This window comes from Nannospalax galili, unplaced genomic scaffold, assembly GCF_000622305.1.
Source record: "Nannospalax galili isolate Female #2095 unplaced genomic scaffold, S.galili_v1.0 scaffold83, whole genome shotgun sequence".
Classification (NCBI taxonomy): Eukaryota; Metazoa; Chordata; class Mammalia; order Rodentia; family Spalacidae; genus Nannospalax; species Nannospalax galili.
Genome location: NW_008352659.1, coordinates 935,661 through 956,234, shown reverse-complemented (window position 1 = coordinate 956,234; position 20,574 = coordinate 935,661). Strand labels below are relative to the sequence as shown.

Sequence of the window (20,574 nt, the reverse complement as noted above, 5' to 3'; positions counted from 1 at the left end):
TATTTATTTTTGTCTTTTTGAGACAGGGTCTCCCTGTAGTCCCAGCTGGCCTGGAACTCACTATGTAGTCCAGGCTGGCCTCGATCTCACAGAGATCTACCTGCCTCTGCCTCTTGAGTGCTGGGATTAAAGGTGTATGCCACCACACCCAGATGGGAACATACTTCATTAGTATCCTTTAGTAGTTCCTATTTTAGTTACTATTTCAAGTGGTATTTTCAAAATTTATTTCTTTCTAAAGCACAGAATATGAATTTTGTGAGTTGATCTAATTAATGTTCTATGACCGTGATAAAATCATTTGTTAGTTTGAATAGCCTTTTCTTGAGGAGGGGAGGCTCTTTGAGATTTTATATGTAAATGATCATGCCGTAGAAAATAGAAACAAATCTGTCACCTCTTTACCGATATGTTTATCTTTCATAGCTTTTTTTTGATTTGTTACACTAGCATCTTGAGTTCAGTGTTAGATGGATATGGTGAGACCAGAGAACTTGGTCTTGTTCCTGATCTTATGTGTTCAATCTTTGATTTTTAAGTGTGATGGTAACTTGAGGTTATTTTTTTTCCAAATGCGTCTTATTAGAGTGAACAACTTCTGTATTTCTAGTTTACTGAGAACATCTTTATTAAGAATGCATGTTGGTTTATCCCATTTTTCTGCAATTATTGAGATAATCATACAGTTTTATTTTTGGCCTGCAGATATGATGAATTACTTTAATTTTTTAGGTTTTGTTTTTGAGAAAGAATTTCACTATATAGCCCAGACTGGACTGGAAATCACTGTGGAGTATGGGCTGACCTTGAACTTGTAGCAATCCTCCAGCCTCTGTTTCCCAAGTGCTGAGATTACAGGCATGAATTATTATGCCTGGCTAAATTACAGTAATTTTTGAATGTTGAACCAAGCTTGAATTCTTGTGATCAACTATACAGTTACAATAACCATGTATAACCATTTATCATAGATAGGCTAAAAAGCATTGATACTTTTAAGCATTTCTGAAATCAATTTGTTAGTATTAAGATTTTTTCAATGTATATTTTTATTAAATTTTTGTGCATTTCATACATCTTAATCATAGTTAGATACCCTACCCCACCTGTGCCCCCATAGCCCCCTGACCAGATTTCATGCATTCTGTCATATATGTTAAGGCCTATTGAGTCAAGTTTGTGTACTTAGATGTCCCTGGTATGAGTTTATCCACTGGAGTCTAGTTAGCTTATCTAAAGTCACTTAAGGAGGTCCTTAAAGATCAACTCTCCCTCCCCGGCAGTAGTCAGTTGCCATTAGTTCCTCAGCTAAGGTTGGGACATCCTGCCCATTTTCCCAGTTCTATGCTGGTTTTATTTTGGTCTGATAGAGTTTGCGTGGGTCTTGTGCATGCTGTCACCATTGCTGTAAATTCATATGAGCAAGTTCCCAGACACTTGTAAGAGTGTTTCTTTATGATCACGCACAATCTTTCCACCTCCCTCTTCTGCAATGGTCCCTGAACTGTGGGTGTGTGAGGTTTAATATAGGAGTCCTATCCAGAGACATGCTCTCTGAAGTCTCTTATTCTTTACACCTTGGCCAGTTGTGGCTTCTGTGCATATTGGCTTCTGTTGCTGGTGAGAGTTGAGAGATGCATTAGTGTTCTCTCTACCTCCTGTTATGCTATGATTCATGAGCCTTAGGTGTAGAGGTTCCATTGTAGCTATGTCACTTAGGGCTGGGCATCCCTCAAACACTTATTCTCTGCATGTGGCCAGTTGTGAAACTCTGTAATAATCTCCTTTATTAAGATTTTAAAAAAATTGTGCTTGCCAGGTGTGGTGATGTATACCTTTAATCCTAGGACCTGGGAAGCAGAAGCAGGCAGATCTCTGTGAGACCAAGACCAGCCTGGTCTACATAGAGAGTTCCAGGCCAGCTGAAACTACAGGGAGACCCTGTCTCAAGAAAAGAAAAACACCCCCCCCCCCCCCGCCGCAAAACAAAAACCAACCAAACCAGATACTGGTCTGTGTCTGTAATTTGACATCAGAGTTATATTGAACTAATGAAATGAACTGAAATATATTTTTTCCTTATTTTTTTCTGTTTTTTTTTTAGTGTTTTGATTTTTTTTGATGAAACAGTCAACATTTTATTATTGTGTGACAGAGGGGAGGGCTGTGTGTAGTATTTCTGCTATTAAAGTACACTCAGCACCATGAGGAAAAGGGTTGTGTGCTTGTTTCATTTATGCAGTAAACTAGTCTCTCATGGTGCATCATTTTTATTTAAAAGAAGATGGACAGGCAACTGTATGTATTTTTTCATATGCGCGTACTTAAACATGAACAGAGTGAATTGGTTACTTCAAGAAAAGCACCTGACAAAATTCACGTCCCTGATAAAACTCCTACTTTCAAGCAAAAAGCTAAAAGTTTTGGGAAATATCTGTCTTCTACAAATGAGTTTATGAGTCGCCCAGTATGTAATGACTTTTTGCATAAGATGTGACTTTTTTGATATTGTTATATAAAATTTATATTTGAAATATCTGCTTGAAGGGTCAGGCGTGGTGGTGCATGCCTTTAGTCCCAGCACTCTGGAGGCAGAGGCAGGCAGATCTCTGTGAGCTCAAGGCCAGCCTGGTCTACATAGTGAGTTCCAGGATAGCTGGGGCTACAGTGAGACCCTGTCTCAAAAATACCAAAAGGGAAAAAAAAAATTCATTGACTCAATGTTTCCATAGGACCAATAAGTAAAGTAGCAAAATCATGAATAAATGAAAGATCCATTCAAGCTGGGAATGAACTAGTGGATTTTTCTTTTTAAATTTAAAGCATTTTAATTGTTTTGAGACAAGGTCTTGTTATGTCATCAGACTGGACTCAAACCCATGATTCTGCCTCCTCAGTCCCCTGATAGATAAGCTCACAGGCATTCACCATTGTGCCTGTGTCACTGAAATTTTACATTTTGCTTTTCAAAATTAAAAAAAAAATTTTTTTATGTGTATGAGTGTATTGCCTGCATGTATGTGAGGGCACCTGTGTTGTGCAGTGCAGCAGAGGTCAGAAGAGGGCTTCGGATTCCCCTGGAACTCCCCTGGAACTGGAGTTAAGGACAGTTTGTAGCTGCCATGTGAGTGCTGGGAATCGAACCAGGGTCCTCTGCAAGAGCAGTCAGTGCTCTTAACTGCTGCTCTCCAGCCCCGCTTTTTAAATGTTTTAAACTTTGGAGCTGGAGAGACAGTTAATACTTTCTGCTCTTCCAGAGGACTGGAGTTCAGTTCCCAGCACACACATTGGGTGACTCACAACTGCCTGTAACTCTAGCTCCAAGGGGTATAATGTCCTCATCTGGCCTCTGGGACACACACACACATACACTCACACTTCAACACACATGCATACACATAAATAAAAATAGTATCTTAAGAAATGCTTAAACCTTTTATTTTGAAGTACTTTAGACTTATAGAAGAGTTGCAAAAGAGTTTTGGGAAGTCCCATAGTGTTCTCACCTAACTTCCCCTAATGCTAACATCTTATGTCATCAGAATGCAGTGATAAAACTAAGACGTTAATATGATGGGAGAATTTTAATATGAAGAAGCTCAATAGCTTTATTGATATTGTTTTAGATTTAGCGTTGTTGTAAGTAACCTTTAGGGATCTACCACTTATCTCAGTCTTAACACTACTGTATCAGAGACTATCTGAAAAAAGATATCAAGTCTTCTTTTTTCTTCTTTTTCCAGTTTACACGGATGAAATGATTTATATACTTCAACCAAAATGATGTATCATGAGAGACTGAAGTCAGGAGCAGCTGTGAGAAGCACTTATGCTTCGGCTAGACACTGCATAGATTTGCAAAAATGTAAAAGCACATCACTTTTTATAATAAAACATACATTTATTTTAGAGCAAATCTTTAGCGTACATAAATTTTTACCATTTATTAAAGATGAAAGCAAATTTGCATACTAATGAGATGGATGTGTATTCATTCACATTTTTCTTTATCTTTGAAATTTCATACATATACAATAAAATATGATCATACCTACCACCATTTCCTTTCCAGCTCTCCCCATATCCCCCTAACTTACCCCAATTTCAAGGTTTTTTTTTTTGACAATCCATTAAGTCCAGTGCATGCCTCCCATGTGAGCAATTAGAGACACGCATATTTATTTAATCCAACATCTCTTCACTCCCCTCGCTGGTTCCCTGGTAACAACTTTGTATAATCTACATGTCAGCGAGTTCCTATGGTATTTGTCTTTTTATGTTTGGTTTATTTCACTTAACATAATGTCCTCCAAGTTCACTTACACAGTTGAAAATATGGTTTCCCACTTTTCCGAGGTTAAACAGTATTCCACTCGCACATGTACCACATTTTTTGAGTCATTATTTTATTTTTTATTTTTTATTCTCCGTCTCATGGTGGACACAGGTTAATGCCATTTCTTGGCTCTACACGCTGCTACAGTGAACATGAGTGACGACATCATTGATATACTGACCACTTCTTTTGGATAATATACATATATATACATATATATGTACATATCTTTAGTTTTAGTTTTTCGAGAAACTTCAGTACTGCTTTCAATAATGACTGCATTAATTTACACTATTACAACACTGTACAAATGCTCTTTTTTCATGTCCCCCAAGCTTTTTATCTTATATATTTAAATATTTTTTATTTTGATCATATTCAGACCCTTCCCCATCTGCACCCCCTTACTACCTCATGCCAGATTTCATGTCCTCTATTATTTTTTAAGGCCTATGGAGTCTAATTTGCTCTTCAATGTGGGTCTATCCCCCAGAGCCCGGTCAACCTACCCAGGGTCACACCCATAAAGAAAACTGACTCTCTCCCGGCAGCTATCAGTTGCTAATAGTTGGTCAGCTAGGGTTCCCAGGACTTCTTACCCACCTCCTCCCCTCTGGGAATTTGTCTGGCTTGAGCTTACGGGGGTCTTGTGTATGCTGTCACAACTGCTGTGAGTTCATATGAGTAACTGCCCAGCTATCTGGGAAACACTTTCCTTATGGGCATTCATCACCTTTGGCTCTCACAATCTTTCTGCTCCCCTTCTGCAATGACCCCTGAGCCTTGGTAGGCAAGAGTTTGATATAGGTGTCCCATTCAGGGCTAAGCACTATGCAGGCTATTTTTCTCTGCACATTGACTACCTGTGGTTCTCTATTAATTACCATCTGCTGTAAGAAGAAGTTTCTTTGGTGAGAGTTGAGATATGCATTAATCTATAGGTATCACAATAAGTCATTAGGAGTCCGTCTAATACTATTTCCATTTAGTAGCATAATAGTAGTAGGTTCTCCCTTATGACATGTGACCTATTTAGCCACAGGTTTCTAGGCCTGATATCAGTGCCAGACAGAGGCTGCATCTTGTGAAATGGACCTTAAAGCCAATCAGAGACTTGTTGGTTACTCACATAGCATTTGTGCTACTGTTGTACCACTGGGCATCTCTTGCCAGGCCGGTTGCTATTGTAAGTTTTCACGGTTTACAGCTGGTGAAGGTTGATGATTACTTTTCTTTTACAATAGCATGGATAGCACCTTCCAACACTATGAATGCCAGCCAGTAGAGATGAAGCTTTGAGGTCAGCATTAGTTTGATTTCTTGTTTTTTCTACCACTCATCTACGTAGTGTCTTCAGCAATGGGGTTTTACCATGAAGTTATGGTAGGTAATCTAAAGCAAAGGCACTAACCAGTAATTTTTGAGGGTCTATTGGACCTCTGGTCAGCAGCTTCAAAAGGGGGTGTCCACTCCTGGTATTGGGTGTGCAAGCCTATGGTGTCTAATAGGGGCAATGCACCTCTGTTATAAGGTAACTTCTTTTAATCTTTTTATGTTGTGTATGTGTGTACTTTAAGAAACTTATACAGTGGGAGGTTTTGATACTAGCTATTCTAATGGGTGTGGAGGGATACCCCATTATGGTTTTGAGGTTCTCTGATGATAAATGATGTTGAACATTTTTTTTCTCATACCTGGCTATTTGTCCGTCTTCTTTTAAGAAGTGTCTATTCAAGCCCTTTACTAATTTTTAAACTGAATTATTTATTTGCTTGACATTGAGTTGCTTGAGTTCCTTGTGTGTTTTGAATATCAACCCTTTACCAGCTCTGTGGTTTGCAAGTATTTTTTTCTCCCTCCATAGTTTGTCTCTTCACTCTGAAAATTGTTTTCTTGGCTGTGTAAAAGCTTTTTGGTTTGGAATAATCCCATTGGTCTATTTTTGCTTTTATTGCCTGTACTTTTGGTTCACATACAAAATGCCTATTTCCAAGACCAATGTCATTGAACTTTCCTTCTATGTTTTCCCATGATGATTCATTTTAAAAATGTTTTATTTATTATTTTTATTTTCTTTTATGTGTATGCGTGTATTGCCTGCACGTAGGTAAGTGCACCCGTGTCATGCAATGCCCATGGAGGAAAGAAAAGAGTGTCGGATCCCCTGGAACTGGAGTTACAGACAGTTGTTAGTTGCCGTGTGGGTGCTGGGATTTGAACCTGCGTCTTCTGCAAGAACAGTCAGTGTTCTTATCTGCTGAGCCATCTCTCCAGCCCTGATGATTCAGTTTTTAAAAAAGCTCATTTCAGTTTATTGTATAAAGGAGTTACACTAGTCCAAGATAAAAGTGGACCCCCCCCACAAAAGACTGGGGAGATGGTTCAGCAGTTAAGAGCTCTGACTTCTCTTGCAGAGGACCCAGATTTAGTTTGGTCTGTGGTGGTTAACAGCTGTTTGTAACTTCAGTTCCAGGGGATCTGATGCCCTCTTCTGGCCTCTGCGGGTATTATATGCATGGGTGTACTTAATGGTATATGCAGACAACACACACATACACATTAAAAAAAAAAAAAGAAAAGTGGACCCTAAATTATTACATTATATGTGATTTTTAAACTTGTGACAAGGGACAGAAGGGAAATTCTACATATGGCGAGGAAATCCTCACTTAAACTTCTGAGAGCCACGAGTACTTTAAACCCACGAACTGCGGTTGATCATCGTCAGAGAGGCCACGTCTGTCAGGAACTGGCACGTGTTCTTGTGCTGGTCACCCCGTAGCTAATTCCTTCACATCCTGGATGCTTAATGGCAGTACCAATGCAGGCAAATTTCTTCCTCAACGTCTTCATTTTTTCTCCTAATCGTTATTGATCTTTCGGACAGTAATAAAGATTCTCTTACCATTGAATTCTTATATGGTTATAATCCTCAATGTCAGGAGGAAGAAAGTCGTCATACTTACTTACGTCAGCAAAAGTGTCAAAAGAGTAGAGAGCAGAGGGCAGTTAGGGTAAAAAGACCCAAAAGAAAAGTAGCCAGTTTTTTGGCTAAAAGTTAAAATGTCTTTGGGCCTCTTAGCAACATACTCCATTCCAAAGGTCATAAATGTTGAAGTATTTAGGAGCTCTTATCTAATCCTTAAAAGATTTTAGGGTTACCTCTTCAGAAGGGGGTATGTTAGAGTAGCCAAATTCCCATAAAAATATATAAATAAATCAAAGAGGAAGAAAGAGGTCATGAAGTTATCAGAAAAAAGTGATGGGGAGATATGGGAGGAGTTGGAGGGGAGGGAGTGGGCATGGATTTGATCAAAACACCTTATACACATGTATGAAATTCTCAATAAATTATTAAAAAAAAAAAGAGTCACCTCACCTACCATGTTTGCTAGAACACCCTTGGGGCACAAGACATATTGAACTATAGTAGGACTTAGATGGTTGAAACTGGGTAATACATATATTGTCTTTAGAATTAGGCTTGTATTATGGGAATGCCCATATTAAAATTTAAATTCCTTAAAAAACTATTTACTTATGTATAATTGTTTCCTGATAATAAAATCGATCTTGTAAAAAAAAAAAAAAGAGTAGAGGTCTGGATAGTGGAAGGCGTTTGTGGGAGAAGGGGATGGGAACAGAGCTTCAGGAAGCAAGGGCCTGGAAGGGGAGGCGGTTGAATCTGGAGGGGCCAGTGAGTAGGGCCTGAATGACGACTCTTTTGTTTTAGAATATATACCTTTTTTTTTTTTATCATAAAACCATTTTGTATAATGCAGTGTATCATTATTTAAAATAAATAGATATTTAAAAATTTCTCACTTGACCTTGAGCGATGGAGAGAGGGAGGCTGGGCGGGGGGGTTTCTAGATAGCCATGCAGTGCAAGGAAGGTTTAGCAGGAAGTCAGATGTCCCAGTTATGAGTCCAGGCTCAGCCAGAGACTGGAGCAGCCTTTGGGAAACATGGTCCCAGGAAAGACCCAGATCCAAGGCTGTGATTCTGGTCAGCAACATCTGCTCAAAGTGGCAGTTGGGAAGGCGCATGCTCACAGCCACAGTGTTTATGTCCTGGGTCACCTTATTCATCTCAAACAGTTATAAAACTCTTAAAAAGTTTATCTCTTGCATTTTTTTTTTTTTTTGAGACAGGTTCTCACCATGTAGCCGAGGTTGGCCTGGAATTCATTATTCTTTTGTCTGAGCACCTACTGAGTGGGGGGATTACAGTCATGCACAGCTCAGCTCATCTCTGGCAATTTGGAGCCTAGAAAGTGGTTTTTTTTTTTTCAATCTCATGGAGCGCCAGATTTCTATATTTTCTCTGTTCTCTTTCATTTCCACTTGCAAAGCATTAGATTCCTTCTTGAATTCGGTTCTTTTTCCTCTTAGCACTGTGCTGGATGCAGCTGACACACATTACTAATGTCTCATGTTCAACTTCTCCTTTAGAACGACAGATCCAGAAAACACAGGACTTAAGTTATAATACATCAGTGGCATTTTGACCCACTGCTTTGTTCTTCCATGACACAGATCTCCAGCTGTTCCACCTGCTGGTGTCACTTACCACCAACTGGTAAGGTGAGGACACACAGTTCCTGTTTAACAGCTCCTTATCACTTTAGTCACAGTCATCAGTGGAACCTGTTGTTATTGACAAACTGAGGGCTCTCCGGGCTGAATCTAGTAGAGGTTCTTTTCTTGTTCAAATGACAATGTAATGTATATCACAATGACTTCAAGACCCAGGCTGCTTTACTTGCAAATTTCTGATTTCTTCTTTCTAGTCAGCCGGCAGGAAGGACAGTGAGCAGGCAAAGAAGGCTCACTGGTACCTGACTGCCTAAACTCAGGAGTGTCACTAGCCACTTCCTACAGATAGTGCCACACTGTCTTTTGATGTTCTCCTAGATGCAGACCTCATGAGAGCTCATCTCAGTGCTGGGGCACTGGGTTAGCTGTTGTGTTGCTCCCTGGAGGGCACTCGTGGCTGTTGACCATTCAATAGGTACCAGCTTAACTTGCTCCTTAATTGGAAATCAGATGTGTTTCTTCTTTTTTCTCTTCCTACTTTCACCGTGAGGCAGCAAGCAACAAGCACATCCAGTGGCTGCTGGGAGCAGATGGCGAGGTCTGGGTGTGGGTCATGGGTGAAGGCCCTGGAGACAAGCCCTATGAAGAGATCTCCGAGGAGCTGATTGCAGAGAGAGCACGGCTGCAAGCTCAGAGAGAGGCTGAGGAGCTCTGGTGAGAGGTGCCAGCTGGGAGGGTGCTGGGTGGGGCCTGAGCCTGGACCCCTGGGTAAGTCCACAGCTGTGAGTAGAAAAAGCAGGTGCCAGTCAGTGGCAGGTTATGCTAAGTTCTGCAGTCAACATTGTGGGTTCAAGTTCCTGACCCTCCAACCAGCTGATCTAGGATCTCAATTTTCTCCTATCAGTGGTGGTAGTGTGGCTTAACACCCTAAAACCCCTTCTTATATGCACGTGGTTAGGATTCACCTGGAGAGTATGTACAACATATTTTATATGTCTGTCTGTCTGTCTGTCTGTCTATGTGTTCTTGTGCTCATGTACATGTGATTGTGTGTATGTATGTGGAAGGCCAGAGATCAATGTCAGGTATCTTCCTCTATGTTTATCCATCTTAATATATATATATATGTAATTTATTACTTTTATTTCACATGTATGAGTGTATTGCCTGCATGTATGTAAGTGCATCCGTGTCTTGTATAGCCCAAGGAGGTCAGAAGAGGGCGTCATGGATGGTTGTTAGCTATGATGTGGGTGCTGGAAATTGAACCCGAGTCTTCTGCAAGAGCAGCCAGTGCTCTTAACGGCTGAGCCATCTCTCTAGTCCTCTATCTTACTTTTTTGAGACAGGCTCTGTCATGGAACCCAGAGCTCATCAATTTGCTAAGTTGGGTGATCAGTGAGTCCCAGAGACCCCCATCTTTGCCTCCCCAGTACTGGGATTATACACACGTACAACTGCACCCAGATTTTTACAAGGGTGTTGGGGGGGGGCTCTGAACTCAGTTCCTTGTGCTCATAAGGCAAGCACTTTACTGACTGAGCCATCTCCTCAGCCCTTCCCACTCTGTTGGGTTCTCAGAGGATTGGTCCAGCAGTAAGATTCTCTTTGGTCATCTGCTATCCCTTGGCCTGTTATCCACATTTTCACAGCAGATGGATAGCTGAATCCCCAGGGACATTTGGACTTTTAACATTTTTTTTTTTGTTGTTGTTGTTGTTTAAACTTGGAATTCCATGTGATTGCACCTTCAATATCCTCCCCACCTTGAGTCCTGATAGCATTTTAATTGTAAAAATAAGTAAACAACACTGAAAATGATAAAGAATTAAAGAACACTCAGCAACCAATACCCAAGATAAACAGAGTATTTAAGTGACACATGTTTTGCAAACTCCTTTATTCACATCTTGACAAATTGATCAGGTCAAATTCACAAGGCTATTCAAGATTCTGATACAGGGTTTTGTTACACACAAAAAAATGCAACTTATTGTTCCTTTTGATAGACATTTGAGTTGTTCATTATTTCTTGTTATGAAACTTACCTGATGAGAAATAGGATTTTCATGTCTTGTTTTCCTGTCTCCAGAATGGTCCTGCTGATTTACCCTCTACACGTGAAAGCGATTTTTTCCCTCCCCTCCTTTGCAGTATGAGCACTCTTGACCTTTTATTTGCTATCTGTATATCAAGGGAAGGTTGCTCACCATTTCATTTGAAGTTGCATTATGACACGATCCTTTAGTTTTTCACTGGAGCTCATTCCTGCTGGTGCTCTCTTGGAAGGAGACAGAAGGAAGCAGAGATCACCAAGAAGTTCCGGGATGCCCTGGCCAATGAGAAAGCCCGGATCCTGGCGGAGAAGTGGAAAGTGGAGACGGAGGACCGAAAAGCTGCTAAAATCCTAGAGGAACGTATCCATGAGGAATTCAAGGTGGGTCAGTACATGGGCCACCTGTGTGGGGTACCAGCTTCTAGCCTCTAAGGCCAGTGGGACTGGTATCTGGTTTGTACCTGTCCTTGGCCACTGGTTGGTCCTGGGTGCTTTATGAGACAGAAGTCTGGCATGTCTGAGCAGGAAGGAACTTGACACACTTTAGGGCCCATCCACTTCTTGAACAGATAAGGGTCAGACAGAGAAAAAGAACTGCCAAGATGAACAGTGGTTGGGTACAGAGTTAGCAGACTGTAGACTGTCTATATTGCAAAGGTAGTCCTGGGCTTCTGGTTAGGTCAGCTGAGATCCACCCACTTCCAACTCTATGACTTACTGCTTTGTGACCCCCGGAAGCTTGCTGAACTCTGAGTCATCACCTTGTTTTGGGGAACATTGTAATAAGAATAGTCTACTTGAGCTCTTTTTTTAAAATCAGGATTTAGAGAGGATATATGTAAAGTTTTTGGACCTAGGATAGAGAGTATTTGGTAACCTGGAGTTATCCACGGTTCCCAGGAGACTTTGGCATTGATACATGAATTTCATTTCTCTCTGGTAGCATGATGGTTAGTGTGAAGTGTCAACTGGAATAATCTGGGAAGGGAGTCTTAATGAGGAATTGTCCACAGTAGGTGGCCTGCCTGTGGGGTCATCTTGATTATATTAATTGATGTGGAAAGACCCAGACTCAAAGTGGGCAGCACCATTCTTTGAGTTTGTGGCCTGGGCTCTAGCAAAGAGGAGGTGAGCTGAGTGTAAGTATGCGTGCTGTCATCTCTCTGCTCCTGACTGGACGTGACCCAACCAGGTGCTTCAAGCTCCTGCTGCCTTGACCTTCCTGCTGTGACGGACTGATCTGGAACTGCGACCTAAGATAAACCCTTTCTCACCTCAGTTGCTTTTGTCAGGGTATTTCATTACAGCAACAGAAATGAGATTAGGACAGGTAGGAAGCTTAAATTACCCGAGAACATTAATTTTTGCACAAGATCAATACATTTATTTAATAGAAAACAAAACACAAAATAAAAATTGTGCTCAATCTCAACATTGTACTATTTTGTAAATTTTATTGTCAAAGGCAAACACAGCCAGATGTTAGTTAAAACATGGAAACAGAACTTGTGGGGTGGGGTTATAGCATGCATAAGGCCCTGGGTTTCATTCCCAATACTTGCTAAAAAACAAATCGCAAAACACAAACAAATGGTTTTTTTTTTTTTTTTCTTCCCCAATAACTACCGACAGTTGTGGAGAGAGCTTCAGGTGTGGGCAGAGAGGCATTTGAACCCATAGGTGAGGGCAGGGCAGTGGAGAACCAGCTCCGAGAAGAGTTAGAGAAGAATCTGGAACACTAGTCAGCATGTGTGTGATTAGACTAGGTGCTGTGTTTGCCGGCCAACAGTTACTGAAGCTGGTGTCCCGTCCTCCCAAGGAGGCTGGGAGATGGAGCACCTCTTCCTTCCTGTGGTTACAGTTCCAAGGAACAGCTCTCTGGACCTCCAGAAACGTAGTCACAACTACAAGCTCCTGCAGTAAGTGTCCCAAGGCCAGGCACCTCTCACTGGGTATGGGCAAAACTACATAGTGCGTATTCTTGGCAGCACTGTGCTTTCTCAGATGGTCACTTTGGTGAGCTCTGGAGTACTCCCAGGAACATGGTCTTATGAGCTGTAAGCGAGGCTGGAGCTTGGTTCAGTCTCTGCATGGAGGGTTTCAGAGCATTAATGCATAACATTTACCGACTTTAGAACCTTTCCCCTCCCCAGTAAAGATTAGATAATAAGGGTGTTCTTTTAAAAACCATTTATATTGCAATATTTTCCTCAGTAGTCATTGTTTATTCTTAGTTTTGGTTATTATGTTTTCACATGTATAGAAGCTTAAAACGCTCATGAGTCAAATCTATCAATCTTTTTCTTTTTATTAAAATTTTTTATTTATTATTTTTCCTTTTTGTGTATGAGTGTGTTGCCTGCATGTATGTACGTGTCGTGGTGCTGGGAATTGAATCCAGGTCCTCTGCAAGAGCAGCCAGTGCTCTTAACTCTGAGCTATCTCTTAGGCCCCTCAGTCTTTCTCGTTATCATTTGTTTTAAGTTCAGAAAAATTATTACCATAAGCTTATAAAATTACCAACCTAACTTTTATATACCTTTCATGGTTTTGTTTCTCTGCATTTCATTTCTCTTCACTTTGAGGGAATTTCATAATAAAACACTCTATTTTTTTAAATGGTTAGCGAGTTATTTTAACGTTATTTAGTATGCAATTTGTCTTCTGGCTTCCCAGAGGCCTGCTGCTTTGACTGGTCTTTCACTTTTTAACTTGTAAGTCTAGATCTCTTCATTTTTCCTCTGTGATTTATTATTCTTGAGCCAGACTTAATCGTTTAATTATTGTAGCTTTAAAATAATTTCAACACCTATTTAAGTAAGAATGCCATCATTTTTCTTCATTTTCAAAATGTCTTTGGCTAATCAGCTCACCCATTCTTTTCTACCAGTAGAATTTTTGAATGATTTTCTTACTGTTCTTCCCCTCAAATAAAACCCACAGTGATTTTTATTAGAGTGGCATCTAGTTGGAGCTATGCTTGTGGAAAACAGACATTTTTACAGTATTGGATCACTGAATCTTCTTTGGGAACGTTTTTCTTGCTATCCACAGCATTCTAGCTTTGTTAATTTTTAGTAAGTGCTTGTGAAAATGACAACTACTTAGTTCCAAGCACTTTTGTAACTTAATTATATAAATCCATGGACTTCTTTTACTTTTTCGACTCTGGTGAAAGTTTCTTTGAGCACTCCAAACTTTATTTTTAGTTAAAGTATAGGTTTTGTGCGTGCGCGCGCGCGCACACACACACACACACACACACACACACACACAAATTACTATCATAAATGAGACTGCCTGCAGGTTTTTGTTTGTTTGTTTGTTGTTTTTTGAGGCAGGGTCCCACCAATGTAGCCCAGGCTGGTCTTGAACTCATGGCAAGCTTCCTGTCTTTCTGCCTCTGCCTCCTGAGTTGCTTGAATTATAGGTGTGTGCTACCATGTCCTGCTCATTCAGGATTCTTAAACCTATTGTAATTGCTGTTAGGTTTTCTATGAGTTATACTTTATTTTTTTGAGACAGGGTCTCCCTGTAACCCTACCTGGTCTGGAACTCATGTAGACCAGGCCCTTGATCTCACACAGATCTTCTGGCTTCTGCTTCCAGAGTGCTGGGATTAAAGGCATGAACCACTGTTCCTGGCAAGAGTGAGATGTATTTTTTGAAGAGACATTCCCTTGAGTTTTTAAACAAAGTAGTATTCACCCCCCAAATATTTATATTGTTGGGTTTTGCATATTATTATTTAAGTTTGCTGAGGAAGAAGACGAGTTTTGTTTCTGTATCTCCAGCAGTGATTAATTATCGGCCCCATTTTTGCCTTCTTCTGCACATGGGGCAGAGTTCAGATGGTGGGTGAGGAGGGAGGTCGAGCTGGGTTCTGCACTCACTGTGCAGGGAGATCACAGAGCGATCATGTTCCTGGTAGAGATTCTCTAGTTGATGGTATCTTTGAGAGCCTCAGTGCTAGAAGTTGATACACTGTGAGGTGCTCTCTGCCAGGGCTCCCATTGGGGTCAGTAAGCCCACCTGACCAGGTCACTGAAGAGTCACTGAAGAGTCAAGTCTAGGTTTTTGGTGTTATTTCCAAAAAATTATAGTTATGATGTGTCTTTGTTCTAAAAGTTATTTTTCTAAGTATGAACGTTTGAACTTGAATAGAGATAGTCACCCTGACTTACCATGGCTTTATTTTGTGGCACCTCAGAAATGTGCGTCCACCTGAGAGCCCTGGAGGGGAGGCTTTGGGCAGCTGCTTATCAGGATCATTAAAACAGGACTCTGAGGGAACCGGTCTAGGTCCAGGGGTTAGGAGCTAAGGTAATTTCTCATTGGGTCTTTCTCTAGTACCCTACTTACACATTATATGGAGTTCTTCATCCTAAGAAATAGTTAGGCTGAAATATAATCTCAGAAGGATTTTCTGGTGGGCTATAGGTGGCTGGCCACAAATTCTTTGCAACTTCTTTTAGAGGTGGGTTCTTCTCCCCTCCCCTTGAGTCTGCATTGGCCTTGAGAAAAGCTTTGCTGTGTGGAATGTAGCAGAAATGATTCCCTGTAACTTTTAATTAAAACCCCTTTTTGCAAATAGTTCATTTAATTCTTTATTATTTATTTTGTGACATGGTCCCACTATGGAGCTCAGGCTAATCTGGAACTTACTATGTAGGCCAGCTGGCCTCAAACTCAAAATGCTTCCACTTTAGCCTCCCTCCTGAGTGCTGGGAGTACAGGTATGCACTGTCAAGTGTTTTTTGTTTTTTTAAATAAAGCATTTAAATAAAAATATAGAAAATAATATAAAATATTTGAATCTCTAACTCACAATTGTAATAAATAATATTTTCCTATTTGTGGCTGATATTTAAAAACAACAATATTTCTAAAATTACTAATGACTCACATTCCCATATTATTTCCTTTTGATTTAATTTTTTATGAATTATGTAATTACTTATATAAATCACCCTGCTTAATACTCAGTTGTTTTCAAAATTTATTCACATTGTTGTACTCACTTAACAGCTTTGTAAGGTTGAATGAGCATACTGTGCTTTATTATTTTCCAGTTCTTCCTTGTTAATTGATGCTGTTTTCAATCTGGGTTAGAGTGAATATATTATAAACATGGGCATAATTGGACAGCTTTCCTGTATGTGTGAGGTACTTGAATGTGTTCTGCCTGTGGAACTGTTGAGGAAGACTTGAGGTGCTGCTTTTGCCCCTTGTAATGCTCACTTTGAGGAGTCTCCCATAGGTAGGTCTATCCTCTTGGCTACCATGTTGAAAGGAAGCCCAAGCTAGCCACATGGAGAGAAAGCAGCTATGCAGCTATGTGGAGGGCACTATGTGGAGGGCACTGATGCACCAACGCATCACTGGGCCCCTCCAGGTTTTGCCAGCACATCCCAGGGAATGAGTCCAACCAAGGGTTTAGCTTCAGCTGGGGCAGAAGCAGAGGAGACCCGTGGAATGAAGAATGGTCTGCTGGAGATACCTATGAGCCTAGGTACCTGTGATGGGTGGAGCTAGATGTAAACCTAGAAGGGTAGGTTGTAGGGCCTTTGAATGCTACTTTAGGAGAGTGGTCTGTCCTTTGTGGGAAAAACAGGGTCTTGATACAGAAAGGCATAATTGGGTCAATTTTAGGATGGTGGTGATGGTATATTTCAAGTTAAAACTTCAGAAAAGGAGATCAGTTAGGAAATGTTTTGCAACGATCAAAATGTGAAGTTGGGACAGAGTCTGTGACTGTGGGGTGAAAAGAAAAGGCTTGACATAGAGAAGCATGGGTGGTAAAACCAACAGGGCTTGATGTCTGTTAGTCCTTCCGACTTTAGGGGTGGTAGATGGGAGTGCCCTTCTGCAGTGTGAGGGGGACATGGGTACAGACCTGGGGACAATCCTCCCGGCCTGAGGGTGGGTGGATAGGAGCACCCTCCTGCAGTGTGAGGGGAACATGGGTGCAGACTTGGATACAGTCCTCCCAGCCTGAGGGGTGGTGGATGGGAGCGCCCTTCTGCAGTGTGAGGGGAACATGGGTGCAGACTTGAATAGGCCATTTGGAGGTTTCTCAACCATACAGAAGAGGGAGATGGGGTGGAGGCTAGAGCCAAGAGAACCTGACTGAGGAGCCCAGTAGTGGCAGGGCTCGTTTGGGATAGATGATGTGCCTTGAGGATATAGGCAGATTTTGCTAATTCTCCAGATTGTAGAAAATATAAAATTGAAAATTCACTTTAGAAAATGGAAAAACATAAATCTCAGAATCCTGTAGGGTTGACAATCTAAGTTCCATAAAGAACACAGTGAGAATCAGGAATCTGGTTTTAAAAACCATCTGGCTGTAGCTGTAGCTCAGAGGTTGAATACTTGCTTAGCACACTCACAGGCCTGAATTCAATCCATAGCACTGCACCAGGACATATAAATAATAAATAAATAAATAAACAAATCAACCAACCAACCAACCATGCTCTTGTGGCTGATGCCACTTGAACACAGTGCTTCTAAAGAAAAAAAAAAAAAAAAACTGAGGCTAGATAAACGTTGTACCCCACTATCCCCCTCCTGATTGTAAAGTTGCTTCTGGTGTTGTTCCTGCTTAAGATTAAGAACAAGGCACACTGAGAATCCTGTTTTCTTCTTTTATCCTTTGACTTTCCCTCTCTACTTCCAAGCCCTCTGCTAATCCTCACTTCCTCCCAGTTTCCCTGACAAGAAACAGTGAAGGTTTCCAGTTTCCTCCCATTTTCTGTTTGAGGTCACTCTCTTTTGCTTTTTTCTCTTTTTAGGGTGGATTCATTTTGGTGACTGTATGATATCTGCTCCAGCTGCCACCATATCTGCCTTATTCCCAATAAGATCACAAGTGGGGGTCCCATTTTTCATGTTTCATTTTTTCTCTTGGAAACCGCAGACTCTCGACAAGACTGACAGGGACAGAACATGGTGATCTGGCTCACCATTTCCCTCTGAGGGGTTATCACAAGCCCTGTCTTCCCTTTAATCCTCATTAATTCATCCCTCCACTTGCATTTAAAAAGCCCCACTGTCTACCAGGCCCTGCACTGTGGGCTGTGAGGGAGGAAGGAAAGGCACAGGGCACAGTTCCAGCACTATCCCTTTGGAATGGAGCTTCTCACAGAGCATAGTGGTCTGGTGGGAGCCAGAATCACAGCAGAAAATGATGTTGTCCTCAAGAAAAAGCATTTGTCTCAATGACGTTTTTCATTGGGGTTAGGCAGACCTAGGCCTCAGTGGTGTGCTGTTACAGAGAGGTTATCAGGGAAGCTGACTTAATAATCCAGACTACTCAGAGGGCTTTGAGTGGCCAGCCCAGGGCTGCTTCCTTCCTGAGTGAAATGTGAGTGTTTGAATATCTGCTTCTTGCCTGGGTCACCTTTGGCTGCTAAACTTACCAAGATGGACTTTTCTTCTGTGATCTCAGGTTGGTCGAATGATTCAGGGAGTTGCCACAACGATGAGAATTTTTAGGCAATTTCAGACAAGAGAGTTGAGTCATTTTAGCAAGTCCTTGGACAGAAAGATGCAATTCTGTGCGTTTGTGGCTGAAAATTGTTTTCCTTTGTTGTTTTCATCCTTCCGAAGAGCTTGTCTTCATCACAGTAAATGACCAGTCATTTTCCACTGAGAAGGGAGGCTGCTGCAGACTTCTGGCTCCCTTGGCAGTGTCTCCTCCAGAAAAGAATGAGGGGGACAGTGACACTGTTCCTTCATGTTCTGCCTCCTGTCAGCCACAGTCAGTGGAGTAGGAGCTCACATTGTAATCTGAAGTGGAGAAATGCTGCTTATCTGTGGCACGTCAGTACTGTCCCTTCTCTGGGGTTATGGGCCCAGTTGTGTACCATGCCCCTCAGACCTACACAGTGAGGTCCTAACTCCTAGTTATTCAGAACATAACAATATTTGGAGTCAGGGTCTTTACAGAAGTAACTTTAGCTAAAGCAAAATCTTTACGGTTGGTTGGACTGGAATACAATAGGACTGGCGTCTTTTGAGGAAGGAGGAGGAGGAGGAAGAAGAAGAGGAAGACGAGGAGGAGAAGAGGAAGAAGAAGGAGGGGGAAGAAGAGGAAGAGGAGGAGGAGGAAGAGGAGGAGGAAGAGGAGGAGGAAGAGGAGGAGAAATCGGACACAGTGAGGATACAGTAGGAAGGTGGCCTCCTGCTGGCTAAGGAGCCTTGGAATGAAATAATGCTCTTGGACTTGTGTTAGGACTTGTAGCTTCAGAATTGTGAGGAAACACTTGCTTATTTAAGCCATACAACCTGTGGTGCTATGGTGTGACAAATTAACCTATTTCATATCTATTTAAGGGAATAGGAACATGGTTTGAAGCTCTTGGCTTTGATAAGAGTGTCTGGGTAGAAGACCTCTGTGGGCAAGTGATGGATCTGAAGTGCCAATCATCTGGTTTCCTGGGCTTATGCCTTGTGACTTGAATGACACAGAAATCATTTCAGAGAGCAGGAGCCCCGGGGAATGTACCAGGTAAAACATGAAGGACTGTTCCAGTGTGAGGAGTGATTTTCATGCTGCTGAGATTCTGCTGAAGAGGAAGTAGGACTTTTAGTTAGAGCAACTTACTGTGCATTGTTACAGATGTGGGTTTCAATTTTGCATAAGTCAGTAACTGCCCTACAATTTCCCATCTAAAGCCAACCACCCAACTCATCCTTCCCAAATCTGTCTTCATAGCAAAAAGTCCAAGCTGTTCTCTGATGTCTACCTTAACTCCACATTCCCCTTCAGCGGCAGCTCCCCAACTTGAGTATCCCCATGGGCTGTCTGTGATCATCTCCAGCCTGTCTCTCTCTGGGGCCTGGATAGATGTCCCTCTGCTGTACAAGGGCTTCTCTGCCAAGATATCCAGTTATTCCCCGTGACCTCAGCTGTCTAGGGTGGCTTCTTCATCTTCGTAATGTCTCAGTAGGCTTCACCTCACTTTACCATGTCTTTGCCTTAAATGCTGTCTCTTCCTGGTTACCCAACAGGTACCCTTCCTTCTGGGTTTTTGTCTGGCTTTCCTTATTAGTCTCCTTTTCTGGTTCCAAGTCTTTATTTCAAGTTGTAAGTGATGGAGTGACCCAGGACACATTGGCTGTCTTCTCTTAATATGCTTTTTCTCTCTCAGTCTCACCACTGAGTCCCATCTGTCCATAACCAAGTGGTTCTTCAATTTGTACCTTTACTGTGATTTTGCCTTTAAGCCCTGGTTTGGTATCCTATTACAGCAGACCTCCTGAGTATCAGAGAGCATCTCTATTAGAACAGGGGCCTGCTCCTAATACCACAGCCTGAATCAGGCCATGCATTTTGGCAGCTCTCTCTGGGACAGCTCTTAATTTATAGTACCTGGCTTCTTCATGTTTCCTGTCATGTACACTGTATTGAATCAAATCACATGATATGAAACTTCCCACTACCCCTTAAAGGTTATAAAAAGTCAGAAACTCCTCAGGGAGATTGCTTGGGGATTTGGTCCAGAAATGAAGGAAGGATGTTCATTGAAGAGGCTCCTCTTGCTTCCCCTTGTCCTCTCTCTCATGGTAATTCATTCATTCATTCTCTCTCTCTCTCTCTCTCTCTCTCTCTCTCTCTCTCTCTCTCTCTCTCTCTCT

General features: G+C 41.5%; 1 protein-coding gene across 2 annotated transcripts in view; it reads left to right on the top strand.

The window, feature by feature from the left end:
- The window catches only part of Sh2d4b (SH2 domain containing 4B), an 88,376-nt gene that overhangs the window by 11,005 nt on the left and 56,797 nt on the right, over positions 1-20,574 (top strand). The window contains exons 2-3 of one of the 2 annotated variants that reach the window (XM_008849816.2): positions 9,428-9,587; positions 11,163-11,310. In XM_008849816.2, the coding sequence (XP_008848038.1) occupies positions 9,428-9,587; positions 11,163-11,310 (308 nt within the window). Of the gene's footprint in view, positions 1-9,423; positions 9,588-11,162; positions 11,311-20,574 lie in introns of both variants that reach the window. The other variant, XM_008849817.2, reaches the window with a different exon arrangement.